Raw genomic sequence first — 21459 nt, forward strand, 5'->3', positions numbered from 1 at the left:
CTTATAAGACAAAATGATTTTTATTGTATCCACTCTGGGAAAATGACTGCTATTTTTTTTTTAAACTAAAAATGGAATACAGTCTCCTCCTGTGGTGGTTTGGATGAGAACCATGGTCTCCTATGTTTGAATATTTGGTCTCCAGATAGTAGAACTGTTGGAGAAGGATTAGATGGTGTAAAGCTCTCAGCCACTGCCCCAGCACCATTCCTGTGTGCTTCCTGCCACAATGATCATAGACTAACCCTCTGAAACTGTATGCAAGACCGAATTAAATGCTTTCTTTTGTAAGAGTTGCCTTGGTCATGTCACCTCTTCAGAGCACTAGAGTAGTAACCAGGATATCTCCTATCCTCTTTATCACAAGAAACAAGTTTAAGCTGTCTGTGAAGTTTTAGGTTTTAAAATCAACAATATTAATGTGTCAAGTAAGTGTAGGTCCTGATGTCTATCCCTACAATCATGTGCCACAGTGGGGCTAAAGCCTCTCAGATTGACAGGAAGTCATAAACTCACAAAACACACAGAGAAGCCAAGCGAGTCTGTGCTAGAACTACTATCATTTTGTTGATCAACCTTCCTCAAGTAAAAACAGCATATACTATAAAGATATCTCTGCTTTGTTTTCTCTCCTATCACCTACTCTTGGAAAGAAAAATCTAGTTGGGGATGGAGAGATGGCTCATTGTTTAAGAGCACTGGCTGCTCTTGAAAAGGTCAGAGTTCAATTCCCAGCACCCACATAGTGGCTCACAACTTGTAACTCCAGTTTTAGGGGGTTCAACACCCTCTTCTGATCTCTGTGGGAACTGCATGCACACGGTGCATATACACACATGCAGACAAACACTCATCCACGTAAAATAAAAACAAATAAATGTTAAAAAAAAAAAAAGAAAAGAAAACACCAGGTCTGCTGACTTTTGTTTCAATAATGTCAAGATGCAAACCAGAAGCATTTTTTTTTGTTAGTAATATGATCTTTTACATTCAGCCTTTTTTATATTGGTGCTGTTTATAAAGGAAGCTTAAGTAATTCTCAGGGCTGGAGAGATGGCTCAGTGGTTAAGAGCACTAACTGTTCTTCTAGAGGACCTGGGTTCAATTCCAAGCACACACATGGCGGCTCACAACTGCCTGTAACTCTAAGACCTACATGTAGGTAAAACACCAATGCACATAAAAATAAATAATTTAAAAGAGAATGAGGACTAATTCTCAATTCACAGGTGTCTGTGTCCTGAAACTTAATCCAGGGGGCTGACAGGGGCCTCTGACAGCAGCACAGGAAGCCTGTGTTAGGGAAGAAGAAAAGAGCCTTTGTGCACCACCTGGATGGTCCCCCAAGGGGTTTGCAGGATTTGAAAACCAGGCTTCTGTTGTAGTGGGAGCCAAGAGTATGAGCTGCAAATAGCAGGGGGAACCCCAACATGGATGAGCACTCCTGAAACCTGGATGTCACTTACATAGGGCAGGAGGACAGTGTCACTGCTGACCCCACACAGACTGATGAGGAACTGTAGTGTGATCCTTAGGTTGTTACTCCATTTCTCATTGTTGGCCAGGGCATTCCAAGCGTTTTCCATTTCTGGTCCTGGGACTTCATCACCATACTAATGCAAACAAGAGAAAAAACAGCCTTCCTGAATGTGTGCAGTTTTTTTTGAAGGTTATGATTGGTTAAAATCATTTGGAGGGGAAGATGAACATTCGAAAGAAAAATACCACTTTTTGGGTGGAGAGCAATTTACAATACACAGGTAAGTTAGGTAAAATACCTATGTAAGCATTTCTTAAAAACACTAGGCCATATTTTTCCCCCAAACACATGATATGTATATATGTATGTATGTATGTTTGTATTCATCCATCCATCTATCCATTTATCCATCCATCTATCTACCTATCCATCCATCCATTCATCTATCTAAAATTTGCATCACAATGCCCCGATGCTTTAGCTGCAGTGCTGGGTGTTTGAACTCTGGGCTTTTTGCATGCAAGAGTTCTACTCCAAGATACATCCCCAGTTCTCATCATAACTATTTTTTTAATTAAAAAATTTCTTTTTTGTTTTGTGAGACAGGTTTTGTGTGTGTGTGTGTGTGTGTGAGAGAGAGAGAGAGAGAGAGAGAGTCTGTGTGTCTGTGTGTGTCTGTGTAACAGCTCTGGCTGTCATGGAACTTGTTCTGTAGACCAGGCTGACCTCAAATTCACAGAGATCCACTTGTCTCTGCCTCCCCAGTACTGGGATCAAAGGCATGTGCCATCACCTGGCTACATAACTATTTTTAACTCACAAAACTATCAGACCACATACACAACTAGACAATAGGAACAGAATCCAGGTCCTCTATGGGGCAACTGAACCAGGAATGTGTTACCATGAATATAGTATCATCTTTCTTTATTAAATACTGGAAAAAGTGGAAGTTTATTCTGGCAATATCATGAACATCTTTTCCTTTTTCTTCCTTTCACAGGGTCTCATGTAGCCCAGGCTGGCCTCAAACTCACTATGTAGGTGTGGGTGGTCTAGACCTCTAGACTCTCCATATCTGGCATTGTAAACACACACACACACACACACACACTGTTTTTTCAAGACAAGGTTTCTGTGTAACAGTTCTGGCTATCCTGGAACTCACTCCGTAGACCAGGCTGGCCTTGAACTCACAGCGATCTGCCTGCCCCTGGCTCCCAAGTGCTGGGACTAAAGGTGTGCACCATCACAGTGTACAAATGTACACCCATCACCACCACTCACCCTCTCTGTGTTATTTTAATGATAAGTGCCATTTTATTGGTTTGTGGTGAAGGTTTTGTGAAGCCAGGGCTTTGTTTCTGGTGGAGCCATGTTATTTGAGTTACCTTGGCCGTCATGTACATGAGGTTATTCAGGACCAGTGACGTGGCTTCCGGAGAGCCCCAGCCATTCCCTTTTAGCCCATGAGAGGCGGTCACTTCTCCTTCCCGGTCCTTAACCTCCTCCTCAGGGCTGCTGGGACTTGACCCTGGGAGGAGGAGTCTGCTGTCCACCAATTCGATGTTGTGTAGCCATGGCAACAGATAAGTGAGCATGATCTGACGTCCATTTGGGTGTGTTGTAGGAAATCTCTGGCTCACCTCTGAAGCGACAGGGCAAAGGAAAGTTATATATTATTTTCCAAAACTAATTCAACAGGAACACCAGTTGGCTGAGCCAACAGTAGTTTGCATTTACTCAAAGAATTGCCATATAGCATAGCTATTCAGAACTGCAAAATCACAAAATTAAGGCTCATCTATGATCCCTTGTGTACAGGAAAAGTGCCTTAGGGGCAGGGCAGGCTGGTAAGCACGGATTGAGCTGAAAGTCTCACAAGTTCAAGTCTCACAAGTCTCACAGTGTTAGTGGAAAAAGAGTAAAAGAGTATACACAATAAGGGACAGGATGGGGCAGGGTGTCAGCGGGACATGCGGCGACTCCCAGCTCCATCACACACTGGCTGAATGGGCGGCTGTGTGACTTAGCCATGGAAGTGACCTCTTGGCTCTTCTATCTGTTGGTCAGGAAAGTAAATGCAATCTCCTATGCCTGGGTCTCACACTGCACAACTGTTAGGGACGGGGACACCAGGCACACACACACACTACAGGGCAGTCTCAGAGCATACAGCACCTATCTCCTAGCAGGCTCTGGACCGGTGACGGGCAGGGTCACTCTTTCCAATCTTGTGACTTACAAAGGGTCTCCCATGCGAATTAGTTGTTATAAAGAGAGATGTGGAACTCCTCAAGTGATAAAGCCACTTATGGAGTCTCTTTGGCAATGGCCAAGAATGTGGGAGTGTCACAGAGCGCTGCATTTCACTCTGTCAGCTTTGATTCTGAAGGCCAAAGCTCTGTTTAGCTCGGCCACTCACTGGTTACTTTCTCCATGGGGTTTCTGCACTATTGTGCTGACAGCTATGTGGTGGTTTATAGTCTGAATAAATGTCCTACAGATGGAGAAGCTCAGCTCTATGGACATGCGGTAGATATCATCTTAGATCTATCAGAGAACCAGTTTTACCCAAAGAGAAATTAGGAAGCACAGTCCTGAGCCTGCACTATTAGCAAGCATCAATTGCAACTTTGTTCACAGTGCTCCTGACTGCTAAGTAACCAAACAATGCAGGCACCAGAAACTATCCAGCGCTTACCCCTTGGATGCTCCTATAAGGATTCAGGCATCATGCTGGCCTGCTCCTGTCACCTGGCAGAATGCACTCAGACAGGGCTCTGATCAGCCCAGGGGTCCATGACTACTAGTCTTCATGCAGGCGTAAAGGACCCCTTTAAAAGACAGACTCCGCCCACTTATGCTTTTTCTTCTGCTCTTATGTCCTTTTCTGCTCTCTCTGCTCTCCTGTCTTTCTGCTCCTGTCTCTCCTCTTCTGTCCACTCTCCATGTCTCTGTGTCTCTTTACCTCTTTTCTCTTTCCTTCCTCCCCCCTCCCCTTCTAATAAAACTTCTCACTCAAGCTCTGTCTTCCTGACATGTTTGTTCCCTGCCTTGGTCACCCTCACCTGCCATGGAATCCGCCATGGTTCCCCACGCAGGACCCCCCCTCCAGCTTTATCCTATCATTAATACAAAAGAACAATAGTCCCCAATAGAAAATTTAGTTGCTTTAGCCCTGTTCCTAAAATTAAAGTTCCAATCAGACGGTGCAAAACTTTATACATAGGCAAAAAATGCAAAATTACTTAATTTTCCTTTTTTTAAAATAGTGATATATATTTTTATTACATTTATTTATTTGCTTGATATATTTTTTATGACTATGCATACTGTAGTTTTTTTGTTTGTTTTTTCATATTTTTGTTATTTTGAGACAGGGTTTTTCTTTTGTTGTTTTGGAACCTGTCCTGGAACTAGCTGTGTAGACCACACTGGCCTCGAACTCACGGAGATCCACCTGCCTCTGCCTTCCAAGTGCTGGAATTAAAGGCATGCACCACCAACACCCTGCTGACTATGAATACTTATCTTGCACTTATGTGTGTATGTATGTGTACCATACACAATCTTGGTGCCCACAGAGGTTAGAAGAGAGCACTGGATTTGAACCCAGATCCTTTGCAAGAGCCAATGCTTTTAACCATCAAACCATCTCTCCATCCCCTCTATTTTTTACCTACTGTGCATGTGTGGGTTCCATGCCATGGCACACAGAGGGTCACTTGCCGAAGTTGATTCTCTCCCTCTGCCACATGGGGCTCAGGAGTTAACTGGCCATCTGGCTGGTCCCCAGAGTATTTAACTTATAGCCTACACATTATGACACACACACTCTGGCTAGGTTGATAGATACTTGCATCTTACTGCATCAGAACATCCATTAATCCCACTGGCTGAGCATTCACTAGGGCAAGCTGTTGGTTCTGATAGGATGAAGACTTCTTAGGAGTATGATCAGCCCTAAATATATGAGCAACATAATCGACCCACTGATGTATGTGTGTTTGGGGTGTGGTCAATATTATATGTATGTATACATTAATATGGATGTAATAAGGAGAGGTCATGACTTTGAGTGGGAGCTGAGGGGACACGGGAGGACTTGGAGCAGAAGGAGTGGAAATCATATAAATACATTACTAGTGTATGAAATTCTCAACAATTTTTTTTTTAAATAAGTAAAAAAGGAGTGAAGTTCTTGGGCCTGGGAAAGACCCTCTGTGACAAATTACACTGACAAATAACTCAGGGGCAAGGGAGAAAGTGACAGGTGACAAAGGGCACCAAACTGAGGATTTGGTGGAAGAAAATGATTTCTGGTTACAAAAATATAATTCTGTCACAGAAGAGCTGTTTACATTCTATAGGAAAAATCTATCTGAGAAAGACAGAGAGAGGGGAGAGGGGAGGGGAGAGGAAGAGAGAGCAGAACATTAAAAATATCTGTCTCTAAACAATGGCATAAAAATGTATGGACTAGGCTGGGGAGATGGCTCAGAGGTTAAGAGCACTGGCTGCCCTTCCAGAGATCCTGAGTTCAATTCCCAGCATCCACATGGTGGTTCACAACCACCTGTTATGAGATCTGGTGCCCTCTTCAGACCTGCCTGCAGGAACACATGCAGACAGAACACTGCATACGTAATAAATACATACATCTTAAGAGGAAAAGTGTATTAACTTTGTAGCAATGGCCAGCTTCTAACACATGACACAGATCATTTATTTTGTTCATTGCATTTTGTGTCCTGGATGCGAGGGCCAAGAAAGTGGAGTGTTGGCTGGAGGCATCAGACTAGTGCTGATATACATGCTGGGTTTCAATATTGAGTCAACTCTCTGGGAGATACAGAAAGCAAGCAAAATATGAGGGGGTGGGGATGTTGGGGGCTGCTGTGCATGTTTCCCAGGTCCCTTAGGTAGGACCTGTACAACTTGTTCAGCTGCTTTTAAGTAATTAGGTCACCTGAAGTTACAGGCAGTGAACTGTCACCACAGGGTCTGTAACAGCACAGGCAGTTTAGGAAGCCACTAGGTCCTGTTAATGTTTACACGTCCTTTCAAAATTTCTCCATAAATCAAGGGTGGGGGTTGCTTAGAAGAAGGGAGAAACCGTTGCATTTCATCCTCAGGGCTTTGCTGCCTGTCAGCCTAGATTTATCTCTCCCCTCCCCATCTGCCAGCTGCCCCCTCTTTACCAGCTCGGCATCCCAGCTAATAAACTGGCTCCAATCTTGCTCTTCCAAAAAAGCTCATCCTGGGATTGCAGTCACCTTTACCCTAGTAGTTAGGTTTTTAAGTTATTCATTCATTTTTTAAAGTAACAAAATAAAATACAATAATATAAAACAAAATCTATCACATTGAAGTTGGACAAGACAAACCAACAGAAGGAAAAGAACCCAGAAGGCACAAGAATCAGAGACCATTAAAAAAAAAAAAAGAATACCATAAAAATATGGAAATCTAATGCAGTAGAAACTCCCTAAAATACATACATATATGAAAGCAATATAAACATAATAGCTGAATAATGGGGGAGACAGAGTCCCAGTTGGCCATCTCTTTCACCAAATGAAACTTCTAGTACCGCAATTAGGTTACATCTAATGGAGTTGTTGGCCAAAGGGGCCCCATGGGAATCCCCAAATAACCCAGGCTGTTGCCAAGACTATAGGTTGCTCTCCACAAACTAACATCAAGGCCCCATTGCGAAGACAACAGCGACACAACTCATTGAAGACGGAGAAGTTGAGCCAGTGCCTGAGTAAAGCCTTTACCCCTATATTCCAACATCTTTGGTACAGAAGCATACTCTGCACATGTAAAAAGAAAAACATAAATACCATGCCTGCAACAAATCCTTTATCTCTCCAATGGTGTCCTGACTGCAAGATATGCTATCGCAATAGTGGCACGAGATTGTAGGAGCAACCAAGCAACTTCAGGCCAACTCCATGAGATGGATCTCATACCCAACACTGCTTGGGTGACCAAGAACCTTAGACTAGATAGCCCAGAGATGTAAGGTAAAACCAAATAATACTGGTCTAAAGAGAGAGAGCGAGCAAGAGTGAGAGAGCAAGAGAGAGGGTGAGAGTGAGAGAGAGAGAGAGAGAGAGAGAGAGAGAGAGAGAGAGAAATGTAGTGATACAATGACTCCTAATGATAGTCTGATGTACTCAAAGATCAGTGGCTTGTTTAGCTATCCTCAGAGAAGCTTCCTCCTGTGGAAGATAGGAATAAACACAGACACATACAGCCAGACATTATGCAGAGAATGAGAGACCTTGCAACACTCAGTCAAAAGGAGTGTCTTCATCAAATACCTCCCCTCGGAGCTCAGGGAGTCATATGGAAGATGAGGTGGAAAGAGTGTAAGAGTGGATGCAGGACACCAGAACAAGGCCCTCGAAGTCAACATGACCAAAGCTCATATGCGCTCACAGAAACTGAATCACATGCCCAGGGCCTGCTCGGGTCTGCACCAGATCTTCTGACTATATATTATGGCTTCCAGTTTTGTCTTTTTATGGGATTTGTCAATGGTTTTCACACTGCCCTCTATGCAACTTCCCAGGACACTGTGCTGTTCTATTCCCCTACAACAGTGGTTCTCAACCTTCTTGATGCTGTGGTGACCCTCAACCATAAAATTATCTCATTGCTACTTTGTGACTGTAACTTTGCTACTGTTATGAACTATAATGTAAATATCCATGTTTTCTGATCATCTTAAGCAACCCAGGCATGTGAAGGTCATTTGACCTCCAAAGGGGGTTACAACCCACAGGTTGAGAACCTTGCTCTAAACCAAGCCATGTGCTATCCCTTTGGCCTGTTGTTTCCATCACCTGCCTCTCTGCCTAGTAACTTTCTTCTTTCCAACTGCAGCTCAGACACCAGCTGGGAAGTCTTTCCTGGCCCTTCTGGTTCAATAATCAAAATGCAAGCAAGCAATGCACATGAGTGGTCCAGCAGAGAGCTTTGCACACTTCAGGCACCCAACAAATGCAAGGCACTATTATTACCAATTATTTCAGTACAGTCATGCAGAGATGTTTGAGTGGGAAGCATCCTACAGATGTGGCTTTGTGTAGCTGAAGAACTGTGAGCAGAAGCAGGTGTGGCTGAGGAGGAGTGGGGCTTAGGTGCTGGGGATGCAGATGGAAGATGAGGTACAGTCTGGACAGAGTCTGCCTCTTGGCAAGGTGCCACATAGCTTTAGTCAGGAAAAACACCTTTTGAGATCCCATTCTCACAAAAGTTATTTGTGAAGATAGATTGCTGAGGAGGGGGCAAGTTATATGTGTAACATCACTATAATAATATAAAATATAATAATTTATATTATAATATAGCACTTAAAATATATTAACAATTACATAGATATATTAATAGCATAATATAGCATAATAGTATAATAATATAAAGTATAATAAGATAAAATATCTAACATCATTATTAATTAAGTAAATAATTATGAGTTATTTTAAGTATATAATAGAATTTCTTTGGGATATACACACATATATAACACATACACACACACACACACACACACACACACACACACACGTACGTGTGTTTACTGACCTAAGAATCTTTTGCATTTGTCAGGTTCATATTTATACTTATGTTGCTTTAACTAATCACGCTTTAAAAAAAACATTTAAAGATATTCTTGAGATGTGGTTAAGCACATTGGCTGCTCTTCCAGAGGACCTGGGTTTAAGTTCCACCCAACACCCACAGGGCAGCTCACAACTGTTTGTATCTCCACTCCCAGGGGATCCGACACCCTCTTCTGGCCTCCATCAGCACTACACTCATGGTTCACAGATACCCAATCAGGCAGATACTCATAAAATGAAAAGCTTAAAGATTTTCTTGAATTTGCTTTTATATGTAATTAGATTCAGCCCTTAGCAATTCTGACCCACGAATTTAGCACCAATGTCTGACAGTAAACTGTAATAGAAACAGGAGACATGAGGACACATGTCACTCCTGACAACTGGTTGGTACCTGAGAAGAGGGGAAGAGTGAGCTCGGGGTACATCCGGGCCAGTTCACAGGACAGGAGGGCTAGCGACACACTGTAGAGAGGTGGCAACGGCCCATGAGTTCCATACAGAATACTGCCAGGCCTTTGTTCAGCAACTTTCTTGGAGTGCACAAAAAGCTTTGCTTCAAGGATCTACGAGGAGTTAAGAAACACGCCAAAACAGGATTAACTTCAGGAAGGTTTACATCTAACCAAAATTGGTAATGATGTGACAAATACGTTTCCCTTCATACAGAATCAGTTAACCACTATGTCTGGAGAACACTGAATGCACGCTTCCTCTTCACATGATGCATAGAAACAAGTAAACACACTCTGGGCATAAGGATGGAGCTTTTACACATGGGTAAACGATACGTGCCTGCATGAGCTGCATGGAGACTTCATAAATCTCTCTGTTGGTGTCAGAGGCCTTGAAAAGAACAAGGTTCAGCAGGGTCACTATGTCGCAGGGATAGTTCCTGGGGGGGAAATAGCAAAACACAGCCTGACTGGTAAGCTGGATAGATTGTCCCCTCTCAAAAGTCTATGGTGGAGCATGCCTTTAATCCTGGCACTTGGGAGGCAGAGGCAGGCAGATCTCTGAGTTCAAGGCCAGCCTGGTCTACAGAGCAAGTTCTAGGACAGCAAGTGTAACAGCTAGGACTGTTACACAGAGAAACACTTTCTCAAAAAGACAAGAAAAGAAAACCGTCAAGGGTGGCATATTGACTTGAGTCCTTAGGACTGACACTGCCCTGTCCTTTTTTGGGAAGACTCCTTTATTTATATATTGTTATGTGTATCTGAGCTTGTGTATCTGAGTGTGTGTATGTACATCACACTCATGCGGGTAGGTGCTTGGAGAGCCAGCATCAGATCACCTAGGTCTGGAATTACAGAAGGTGGTGACCTCCTTGATATGGGAGGTGGTACTGAACGCAGGTTGTCTGCAACAGTAATGCATGCTCTTAATTATGGAGGAATCTCTCAGTCCCTACATGAAGCCTTTTGAATATTCTATTCTCTTCACTTTCCTAAACCATATGCTCTCTCTTGAGGAGTTTAACCTAGACATGATGTCGTTATACTTATTAAGTTGTAGTGCCAAATGGCTTCATGAACACACTTGATTTTTTTTCCCCCCGAGACAGGGTTCCTCTGTATTGTTTTGGAGGCTGTCCTGAAACTCGCTCTGTAAACCAGGCTGGCCTCAAACTCACAGAGATCCACCTGCTTCCGCCTCCCAAGTGCTGGGATTAAAGGCATGCGCCACCAACCGCCGGCTCATGAACTTGCTTGTTGTACAATAAGGACGGTGGTTTTAGAAGCCTACTCTTTGGGCTGGTGTGTGACTCGGTGGTGGAGGCCCTGGGTTCCAATCAGTACGTTTCCAAATAAGTGTAATATTCAGACTCTTAGCCACCACTTCTCCTTCCTGCTTTCCTTCTGAAGTCCTGAGCACAGGGGATTTAAACCATCCTGTGTCTCCTGGGTTTGATTTGGTGGGCAGCTGGCTAACCATTAACACGATCAGGACACCCATCCACATGTCTTTCATTCCTTCAGCATATCATCGTTATTATTTTCAAATTCGGGTCTCACACTTCACAGTGACTGTCCGGGCACTTCAAAGGAAGGACACCATGAGAACTATCCCCTGAGCAAATGCAATTAACAGTACCATGGACATGTAGAGCGGGGAGCTTGTCTGTGGGGACACAGAAGTTCTGGGCTTTCACAGGATGCACTGTAAAGATAACTGCCCAACACTCAGCTACTCCTCACATCATGGAGAGCAAGCATCACGGAGACTGCCACTAACCACTAGTTACAGAAACTCATACCTGTTTCCACACACAGTCGCTATGGCTCTGAAGCAGCCGGATGCAAGCTGGTAGGAACCTGTGTAGCACCGGTCGATGGCCCAATTAAAAAGGTTTATTTGGTCGGGATTAAGTTCCAGGAGCAAGATGACAACTTCACAGCCAAGCTGATGAACCTGGGGACGGAAACAAATCAGTTCTTCCTAGTCCATGAGGAAACATTCTAGTGAAATTCATATGATGGAATGTAGTTCATATAAGTGAACAAAGTGGAGTGAGAGCCCTCGCTGGGATTGAAGGTGTGCGCCATCACCACCCGGCTGCATTTATATTTTTAATAATTTCATTTTAAGTAAGGCTTTGTTTACTAATCACTAACTTAATATTTCCATTATGTTTCACTTAAAGATGATTTCCAGTTAGCATTGCTATTTATCTGGAAGTATATATAAAAGGTTAATTTTTAATTATATGTGTGTGGGGGCCTGTCTCTCTGTGTATTTGTGTACATGCACATGGGTGATTGAGGAGGCCAGAGGGGGCATTGGATTCTCTGGAGGGGGGTGGTGGTGGGCTTCCCAGTGTGGGTGGTGGGAACTCAATCCAGGTCTTCCCCAAGAGCAGCCAGCACTCTTCAGCACTGAGCCATCTCTCTCCAGCTCATTGCTAGTTTAATGGTACTGAGAATAAGGGATGTCGTTTATATTCAAATTATGTGAGCTGTTTGGAGACTCCCTTTATCGCTTGGGTTTGCGGTCAGTTTGGGAAAATGATGCTGTACTTTTTCTGAGCCTGGCACATTAGAGCACAATGTACCTAAATACATATCCGAACTCCTGTGGCTGTGGGGGAAAGGTAGTATGTGCATGGTGCTTGCATTTCAGAAACTCAACCCATGAAGAACTTCAGAAATGTTGAAAAGCAATGTATTTCTGACTCATACTTACTCGTAAGTCTTGACAAGCCAGAATATTGTCAAGCCACTTATACAGATAGCCGTCCGGAGAGAGGCCGACATTGTCAAAAACAGGGCCACAGCACAGCACCGCTGACATTGCCTGGAATGAGAAACCGTGAAGCCTGGAGGTGGAGTCTGGAGTAACAAACAAAGCTAGTATCCAACTGGATTTAAAGAATACAACAGGAAGCCGGTACTGTGGTGGTTCACACCTTTAGTCCCGGCACTCGGGAGGCTAAGGCAGGCGGATCTCTATGAGTTTGAAGCCAGCCTGGTTTACAGAGCTCGTGCCAGGTCAGCCTCCAAAGCCACAGAGAAACCCTGTCTCAAAAAACAAAAATAAAAACAAACAAAAAGAATGCCAAGAGGAAAATCTGGGCTTCCTCTTTCATACCTTAGAAACAAAGTCTCAGTATGTAGCCCAGGTTAGCATTGAACTTGCAATCCTCCAGCCTGGACTGCCTGAATGCTAGGATCACAGGCGTGCCACCATGCCTGGCTCCATGGCAATTCTTTAGTAACAGTTATTCTTCCTGGGTTTTGAAAGCATGCTTTAGTAGAGTCAATAAAAATTCCTCCACCATGAGATTTCATTTTTTTTTTCTTTTTGGTTTTTAGAGATAGGGTTTCTCTGTGTAGCCCTGGCTGCCCTGGAACTCACTCTGTACACCAGGCTGGCCTCAAACTCGCTGAGATCTGCCTGTCTCTACCTCCCAAGTGCTTGGATAAAAGGCCAGCACCACCAACACCCAGCCCAGATTTCAATTTTAAAGATTAAAAGAATCATACTCTATAGCTTCATGGATATAAATATATATATATATATATATATAAATATATATATATATATATATTTGTGATTATAATGCATGTTTATAAAGAACGAGTAAAACAAAATGATTATTTTACCATAGTTCAAATCACATTTCTTTTAGTTGTTTCAAGTGAGTAAATTCTGCTTGTAAGGCAGATCTAGCTGTTTTATTTTGCATAGTATGGAAATACTTGTGATCATTGATCAAAAGTTTAAAAAAAATAAGAATATATACTTTAGGTCCCTTTGGGGGGAGGGGGAATGGGAAGAGAGAGTAAGAGAAGGAGATTTTGACTGCGCTTGGCTGTCAGGCCAACCATTTAAAGGCAACCAATGGGTTGTATATAAGTGTCAACCAATAACTTATGGTGCAGATAACAGCCGACACAGTTACCTCTCTAAAGGATGTTAGGCTGCAAGACCACAATGGTTTGAATGAGAAATGTCCCTCAGTTGGTAGCACTTGAGGAGGATAAGGAACCTTGACTGAAGAAGTACATCATCACTGTGGGTGGGCTATGGCAGTTTTTAGCCCCTCTCTGCTTCCTGCTTTCTCTGCTTTCCGGGTGTGGTGTGTGTGTGTGTGTGTGTGTGTGTGTGTGTGTGTGTGTGTGTGTGTGTGTGTGTGTGTTAAAGACTGCCAGCTCCATGCTCCTGTCAGCCTGCTATGTTTTCCCACCATTACAGATGCCAGCCTTCTGGAACCACAAGCAGAAACAAACTTATTCTTCTGTAAGTTGCTTTTGGTCATGGCATTTCGTCCCAGTGATGGAATAGTAACTGATACAATGACCACACTGCTTCAGATTTGAAGTTCTTCGCAGTGTGGCTGTCTAGGATAGGATAAGATGAAAAGGGAATGAAGTGGTTGGTTGACTATGTTTCCCCCTCTCTTAGATTGGGTGTTAATTAGGAATGTAGTAACCTCAGGGGTAAGTAGGCAAAGCTGTTCTGTGGATACAAGCAATAACTTGACAACATTTTACATTCTGCAATTGTGAGCCCAGCTGGAGTGCTTATGTCTTTGGACACATCTCCAATTATGCATTTGAAATTATTGAATTTATATTGACAGGTGTGTGCACATATCTGTCTAAATTTTCTTTTTATTTGTATGCGTATTTCATTGTATTATATTGCTTCTTTAGCTGTTTTTAAGGCACGGCTGTTAACGTGACAAAGAAAAGCATTGGTGCTGAGAACCAACCTTTAGGGCACAGTACTGGTATCTGGTTATCTGGTGGTTCCTGTCACTGTAGCGATCCAGAGGTGTAAACATGATGCTGAAGGGGCCCGCCCATTGGCTGAACAAGATGAAAAGGTGGTGTCTCAGGCTTTGCTGGGGGAAGAGAAATCTTCTGTGATGAACTAGAGAGAACAACACAGAGCCAGTGTCCGTTAGATGAAGACAACTGTAGCGCTATTGAATATTATGCTCAACTTGTGGGGGGAAGGAAAAATTTCCACTTTTCCTGAAGTTTTTTTTTTTTTTTAATTTTAATTATATGTATATGTGTTTTTCTGTGGGTGGGTAGGTGTCCATGAATACAAGTGCCCACAGAGGCCAGAAGGTGTTGTATCACCTGCATTGGAGTTACATGTGAGCTGTTTGATATAGGTGCTGGGAACTTACTTTAGACCCTCTGCATGAGCAGCAGTATCTGATCCCATCTCTCCTGTCAGCCCTTTCCTTGGCTTGGAGCTGGGGCTAGAAAGTGGGCTTTGAGCATGCGCAACACACGCTTTCCCAGTGAGCTTTGCTGCCAGCAGCCTAAGTCCGGTTTTCTTTAGCTACAGAAGCTTGACTTTTTAAATACAAAACAACTTTCCTTTGTATGTGTGTACCCTTTATACTCAGAGTAAGAGGAGAGAGAGACACTGTGACTTGCAGAAGCCCTAACTCAGTGCTTCTCAACCTTCCTAATGCTGCAACCCTTTAATACCCCATGCTGTGCTGACCCCAACCATAAAATCACTTAGTTGCTACTTCATCACTGTAATTTTGCTACTGTTATGACAGTCATAATGTAAATATTGAATATGTAAGATATCTGATATTTGACCCCAAAGCAGTCACCGCCCACAGTTTGCGAATCACTGCTGTAACTCAGGTTTTGTGTATATAGAATGAATTTTTGTGACCACTGTTCCCTGTTATTTGGGAGAACCTAGTAGAATATAATATACACCATTTCAAAAACATATACTTCACATTGCCGAAGAGGAAGTCAAGCTTAAATTGTACTTTAAGGCTTGTAAAAATGAGGTGGACCAATCCAGTCAATAACAATATCAAAATAACAAAAAGGCACATTAGCTAAGTTGTTTTTACAATTATACCCCAAATTTATAATCTGAGTAACTTTTATAGCAAGTCAACCATTTACTTGGTTTCATATGCCTCTATCAGAATGAAAAACGTTTCATATCTATGTGGCCTGGGAGCTAGGCTTTGCAAGATGTAACAGTTTAACCATATGCAAAACGTATTCCGTGTTGCAGAATTCTAGCTAGTGTCCTCATTGAAGGAATGGGGCTGTTGCACAGAGGTAACAGGAGAAAATGAAGCCTGTGGGAAGGTTCCTCTGAATCCCTTCCTTTAAAATGACATCAGTTCATTTTCAGACCAGGACCAAAGCCAAGACAGAACTGACATGCACAATACCAAAGCGATCCTGACAGTTCCCTTGGTGACTCCGCTAAGTCAAGGTGACTTGGTCTCATCTATATTTTCAGTGTCTTAGAATAAACAAAGAAACTAACCTAGACCTATACGCAGGCCATTAGGAAAGAACGGTCATGAGGAATGTAAATGCTTTATCCAGTCCAAAGGTAACTTAAAATGACGGATTACCTGGAACACATTGAATCAAGTTGGCAACCATGGCGCTAAAATGCGCTCGAATGTCTTTAAGAATTTCAACTTCTTTGTCATTTTCAGCTTCTAAGAGCATTCGGGTCAAGTCCACGTACTCCAAGAACAGCGCCCCAAGGGCCAAGGTGTCTCTCTCTAAGGCTCCGTTTGTGCTGGAAGGAAGGGGAAGGGGAGCCTTTAGACACGTGATAACGAAGTATCAAATGCATCATGAAGGCAGTACTAACCGTTAGAATTCACACAGTAGTACATCTGGTCTTTATGTGTACTGTGAATGGAGTACGGAAAAAGATAAGGGCAATTTAGCAAAACCTTTGTTGACGAAATATATATGAAAGGACAAGAAGAATGGGAAAAGGGGGTGTTGGCAAAAGGAAGTGAGCTCAGTCATTTGTCCCCACCTGTCACTTATCACCCCTGCATCTGCCAGAAGTTCGAATATCCGAAGCAGCTGTAGTCTCAGTAAGTCTCTCCGTTCTCGACGTTTCTTGTTCTGTGTAGAAAGAGGTAATTCCACTTATAGTCAAGGATAATACTATTGGAACTTTAGGGTGTAATTTAGTATTGTCAAGTTTTCTAAGTAAGGGGGATGTACTGTCCCATTTTCCTAGTCAGTAGAGACAATGCCAGTTATTACAAGCTGTCAGGAAAGCAACATAAGTGTGAGTGCCCATAAAGATGGCCGCACTCCATCTTGGCGCAAGGGCAGAGAGTTCAAAGCTGTCAGCAAGTCATAAGACCTAAAGGTCAAAGACCTGGCTATAGAAGGATGCTTTGGCTGTCTTATTCTAAATAACAACAGACCTGAATCTGAGCTGTGGCTACTCCTGCCTGTCAAGGCCAAGGAAGGAGGAATTGAATCTGAGGTGTGGCTACTCCTGGCCTCAAGGCTAGGGAACAAGAAATTGGAGCTAAGGTGTGGTTACTGAACCCTTAGAATAAGTGCGGAAGAAAAGTCTGTTTGTTCCATATACATGATACCGTGTTCCCCTTTTTGGTTATGGTATATAAGAGTGGTGAAAAATAAACTCATGGCATTTCAGTATTGACTGATCCGCCCTCCTGCCCTTTATCTGTCTCTCTTTCTTTATTGTCTATAGCTAGCTTTTCCCTCATCCGCACTCCCCCAATCAGGTTTGTACTTGGGGCCGCTCAGCTGGCTCTGATTGAAGCCCCCCCCCAAAGACTGCTCCCAATATGTAAGTGAGCAAGTAAGAACATATAAGAGGGTGTGGAGAGATGGTTCATTGGTTAAGAGCACTGATTGCTCTCCCAGAGGTCCCGAGTTCAATCCCCAGCAACCACATGATGGCTCACCACCATCTATAATGAGTCGTGGTGCCCTCTCTTGATGTGAGGCATACATGGAGGCAGAGTGTCGTGTACGTAGTAAGTAAATAAATAAATCTTAAAAACAAGAATATAAGAGGTGGAAATGTTGAGTGTGCATTTCATGTCCCAAGTTGCCAGTGACTGGAGTGCCAGGAGAGGACAGAGTATGTTGACAATCTCCACTGTCTGCTCAGTGAGTGCATGCTATTCTTCAGGCTGCTAAATTTCTGCTTCTTCTTCTTCTTTTTTTAAAAGTACTTATTTTTAGGTGTATGAACATTTTGCCTATATGTATGCCAGTGTAGCCAGTGTGTGCAGTGCCCATGGAAGCCAGAAGAGAGCACCAGATTCTCCGGAACTGAAGTTACAGACAGTTGTGAGTGACTTGGGCCCTCTGGAAGAGCAGGCAGTGTGCTCTCAAGAACTGTGTCCCCAGATTTCTGCTATTTCTTGTATTACATCTATGGGAAGCTTCATTTTTAATATTACTATTTTTCAGTCTTGGTGCATTGTAAGTAAATTCTGGGATGGATTCATTTTGGGGATAATAACATTGAGGGATATATATATATATACATATATATATATATATATCTTATAAGCTAAATGAGACAAGGTATCCTTGGTAATTGATTCCTGTTTTTTTTCAAAACATGATTTCTCTGCTTAACAGCCGTGGCTGTCCTGGAACTCATTCTGCAGACCAGGATGTCCTCAAACTCATGGAGATCCACTTGCCTCGGCCTCTTGAGTACTGGGATTAAAAGTGTGCACCACCGCTGCCTGGCTCTGGTTTGATAAACAAAAACCCAAGCAAACTAAAAACCAAAATTAAATTTTGCAAAATAATATAAACACACCCACATGGCTACATAAGTTGTTTTGCATTTGTGCATTTAAAAAAGAAGATTTTTTTAAAATTTGAATTACTTAACTTTTGAAAATTAATGAAAATGACAAAATCCACTGTATTACGGTTCACTGTTAGAAGCAAGGTGGAGTGTTTGTGTTTTTTAAAGGACAACAAGGGGACTTAAGGTTCACACCACTGTCCAAATGGGCCGGGCCTTCAAGATGGGACCTCTGAACCTTACCTCTGGCCTTCTCTCTAGAGCCTCCTTCATTAGTGGATGGAGTTCTTCAACCAGTTCTCTACAGAGGGGAAAGTTTGATGTTGATATAAAATTTGTCACCAACATATCCATTTCAGCATAAATAATGTAATTATTTCACTTGGCTACCAATCAAAACCTCCTGTGACATCTCCATGGGTGTTTCTCTGTACATATGTTATCTATCTGTCCCCATTCCAGGGCTGTGCACATGGATTGGGCAGAACACCGTGTCTGGACAATGAAATAGTTTCTCCTAAGTATTTACTAAATCCAGTGTACTTCAGGACTGGCTATGAGTCTCTGTTCTTAGAAAACATCTCAGTCCAATCAGCAGGAGAGAGGGTCAATATTCAACTCCCTTGGGGGCCTGTACTCAGGAGACAGACACACAACAAATTTAAAGCATGAAACCTGTATTTCAGAGCCAAGCTTATACTTGGATTATACAATAGATGCAAATCAGAGCAAGAGATAAAATAGTGCAGTTTTCACTAAAACCTTCCATGTATAGTGAAAACGTTTTAATATATATCTTATTACATTTCTCTGTGTTATAAATATATTACATGTATGTATCTACACATAATAATAATAATTACTATTTGGTTTTTTCGAGACAGGGTTTCTCTGTATTGCTTTGGAGGCTGTCCTTGAACTGGCTCTGTAGACCAGACTCGCCTTGAACTCACAGAGATCCGCCTGCCTCTGCCTCCCGAGTGCTGGGATTAAAGGTGTGCGCCACCAATGCCAGGCTTACATAATTATTTTGTATGTGTATTATATGCATATGTATATACATATACTTTATACACCCCATATATACACATGCATCTCACCCTCCCATATCCAATTATTGTTTATACTTGTTATAAATTGTCTTTTTTGGAAAATTATTTCTGAATTGCTATGTTAAAACAGAGAGCTAGCTTGCAGCTAGACAAGTTTGGAATCTGCATGCCATACTCATGATTACTAAGCATCCCCTCTAGGAAATCAGGAAAGCTAATGAGAGTCTATGCCACTCTGCACAGAGAGAAAAAATCTGCTGTTTAGTCTCCATTGCTCAGATAAAGACAGAATTCCTTCATCAAAGAATCTCATAATGCCAATAACAATAAAATATCAAAGGATGTTTTATGAGTATAACTATATGTAACACTAATAATCTGTAATATTAGTAATTGTTAATAATATTAACAACCCTCTTCTACTTGTCAGTTATTTACCAATTTTTTTATGTGAATACACACACCTAATGTATCCTCTTAGCAAATTATGGGGCAGATTCCATTGCATCAAATTGACTTAAAATTAAAAAATAATAATTTTACTTCTATGGGTATGGGTGTTTTTCCTGCATGAGTAGCTGAACCACATGCATGCAGTACACATGGAAACCAGAAGAGGGTGCTGCAAATTGAACCTAGATCCTCTGCAAGGGCAGTCAGTGCTCTTAACTAACTCTGAGCATTGGTCCAGATGCTCAAATTGTTTTATCAGGGAGGGGAGGGGGAGGGGAAGGGAAAGGGGGAGGAGAGGAGGAGGGAGAGAGGGACAGGGGGAGGGAGAAATATTTTATTTCAGTTGTTGTACTAAGCTTGTAGCTGTGCAAACCGAGGCTCACAAAGCTTTTCCAGATGCCTGTGTCTGGTTAGCCGAATGGCAGCATCTACCTCCAGGGATACAGAGAGAAGGCAAGCTGTGCTAGGGGACTTCGCATTCTTTGGGAAAGATCATTGACTGATTTCAGGAATTGTGAGTTATCTTTTGAAAGCTAATCTAATCAATAACTGGCTGAATGTTAGTTAATTGGTACTCTGGTGATGAGAACTTGTAATTTTTATTAACTGTTCAGGGTGAGATGTTAGGAATCTTTTATTTAATGTTACCCTCATTCATATTCATCTTTATGTCATGGGTAAATACCAGAACTAGTGTGCAATAACACTTCATGCCATCTCTACCACAAGGCTTTGCCACTGCCTCAGACATCTAACTACAAGATCACAAAGCCAGGTTGACTGAGTTACAAACATGCTTTATAGAAATATGGATCATGCTAACTGAGGCGCCTGGTGGGTCCCATTCATGTGTCACTTTCGAGTCTGCTGGAGGAATGGCAGGGAATCACACCCTACCCTTCTTTTGGTATTGCAGCCTCTCAAAGTCTGGCTAACTGGGGATGGACGGGGAACCATCTTCACTTAGTTACCTAAGACAAAGCTTGCAAGTGAAATAAAAGTTGAGAGATAAAACGGAAGCTGCAAGGAAGGCTGCTTATCTTCAACCAATGGCATGAAGGACGTCACAAACAGGCCATCAGCTCCTCAGGTACCCACTGGCATCTGCCACCCCCACGCTTGAGTTAAGAGATAACTATAAACCACGGTCACAAGTATGATCCAGAAGAATGTACTGTGACAACCATACCTGAAAACAAGGGAATTTGTTCTTCCAAATCCTAAAACAAGGGACTCTGTGATCTCGATGTTTTCCAACCTCATCAAAGGCACCAACTGCTTCAGCAGGACGCCTACTGATGGAGTGCCGATGGCCTGAAACAAGGTGACTTGAAGTGACAAACAGAACTTGGTAATGGAATGACAATAGTCTCAAGTGCCTGAGTCACATCCCAAGGCACTGCCATCATTTCAGGAGAAAAAAAAATTAAAAACCCCACATAGTTAATGCAGTACAATTGAAGTGTTTCCTATCTGGGACACAATTCCTAAAGAAAAACCCGCTTTTCTTTTAAATCATCTAAGTCAACAAAACTACCTTTAACAAACTCATTGGAAGAGTTATGGTTTTGAGGCATTCAGTTGGTGAAGAGGGAAAGGGCATGGAGGAGACAAGTCCAACTTTGAGGCGCTGATGAATGCAAGGCACTCTAATGTAAGCTTCCTAATCTTTTAGTCCTCCATTCCACACTCACAGGAGAGGACCAATAAATTATTCACAGAGATGCTTAATGGAATCTGGAAATGTATTGGAAGAAAATCTGAT

The 21459-nt window shown here is 42.5% G+C and overlaps 1 protein-coding gene across 9 annotated transcripts in view; it reads right to left on the minus strand.

The window, feature by feature from the left end:
• Fry (FRY microtubule binding protein) overlaps window positions 1-21459 on the minus strand; it is a 356445-nt gene that overhangs the window by 72783 nt on the left and 262203 nt on the right. For all 9 annotated transcript variants that reach the window (XM_051205273.1, XM_051205274.1, XM_051205268.1 and 6 more), the window contains 11 exons: window positions 20884-21008; window positions 18433-18490; window positions 16408-16499; window positions 15986-16158; window positions 14339-14499; window positions 12307-12417; window positions 11381-11535; window positions 9916-10015; window positions 9515-9686; window positions 2872-3128; window positions 1467-1613 (listed from right to left, as the gene is read on the minus strand). In XM_051205273.1, the coding sequence (XP_051061230.1) occupies window positions 1467-1613; window positions 2872-3128; window positions 9515-9686; window positions 9916-10015; window positions 11381-11535; window positions 12307-12417; window positions 14339-14499; window positions 15986-16158; window positions 16408-16499; window positions 18433-18490; window positions 20884-21008 (1551 nt within the window). The remainder of the gene's footprint in view (window positions 1-1466; window positions 1614-2871; window positions 3129-9514; window positions 9687-9915; window positions 10016-11380; window positions 11536-12306; window positions 12418-14338; window positions 14500-15985; window positions 16159-16407; window positions 16500-18432; window positions 18491-20883; window positions 21009-21459) is intronic.

Source organism: Phodopus roborovskii, unplaced genomic scaffold (genome assembly GCF_943737965.1).
Source record: "Phodopus roborovskii unplaced genomic scaffold, PHOROB, whole genome shotgun sequence".
Classification (NCBI taxonomy): domain Eukaryota; kingdom Metazoa; phylum Chordata; class Mammalia; order Rodentia; family Cricetidae; genus Phodopus; species Phodopus roborovskii.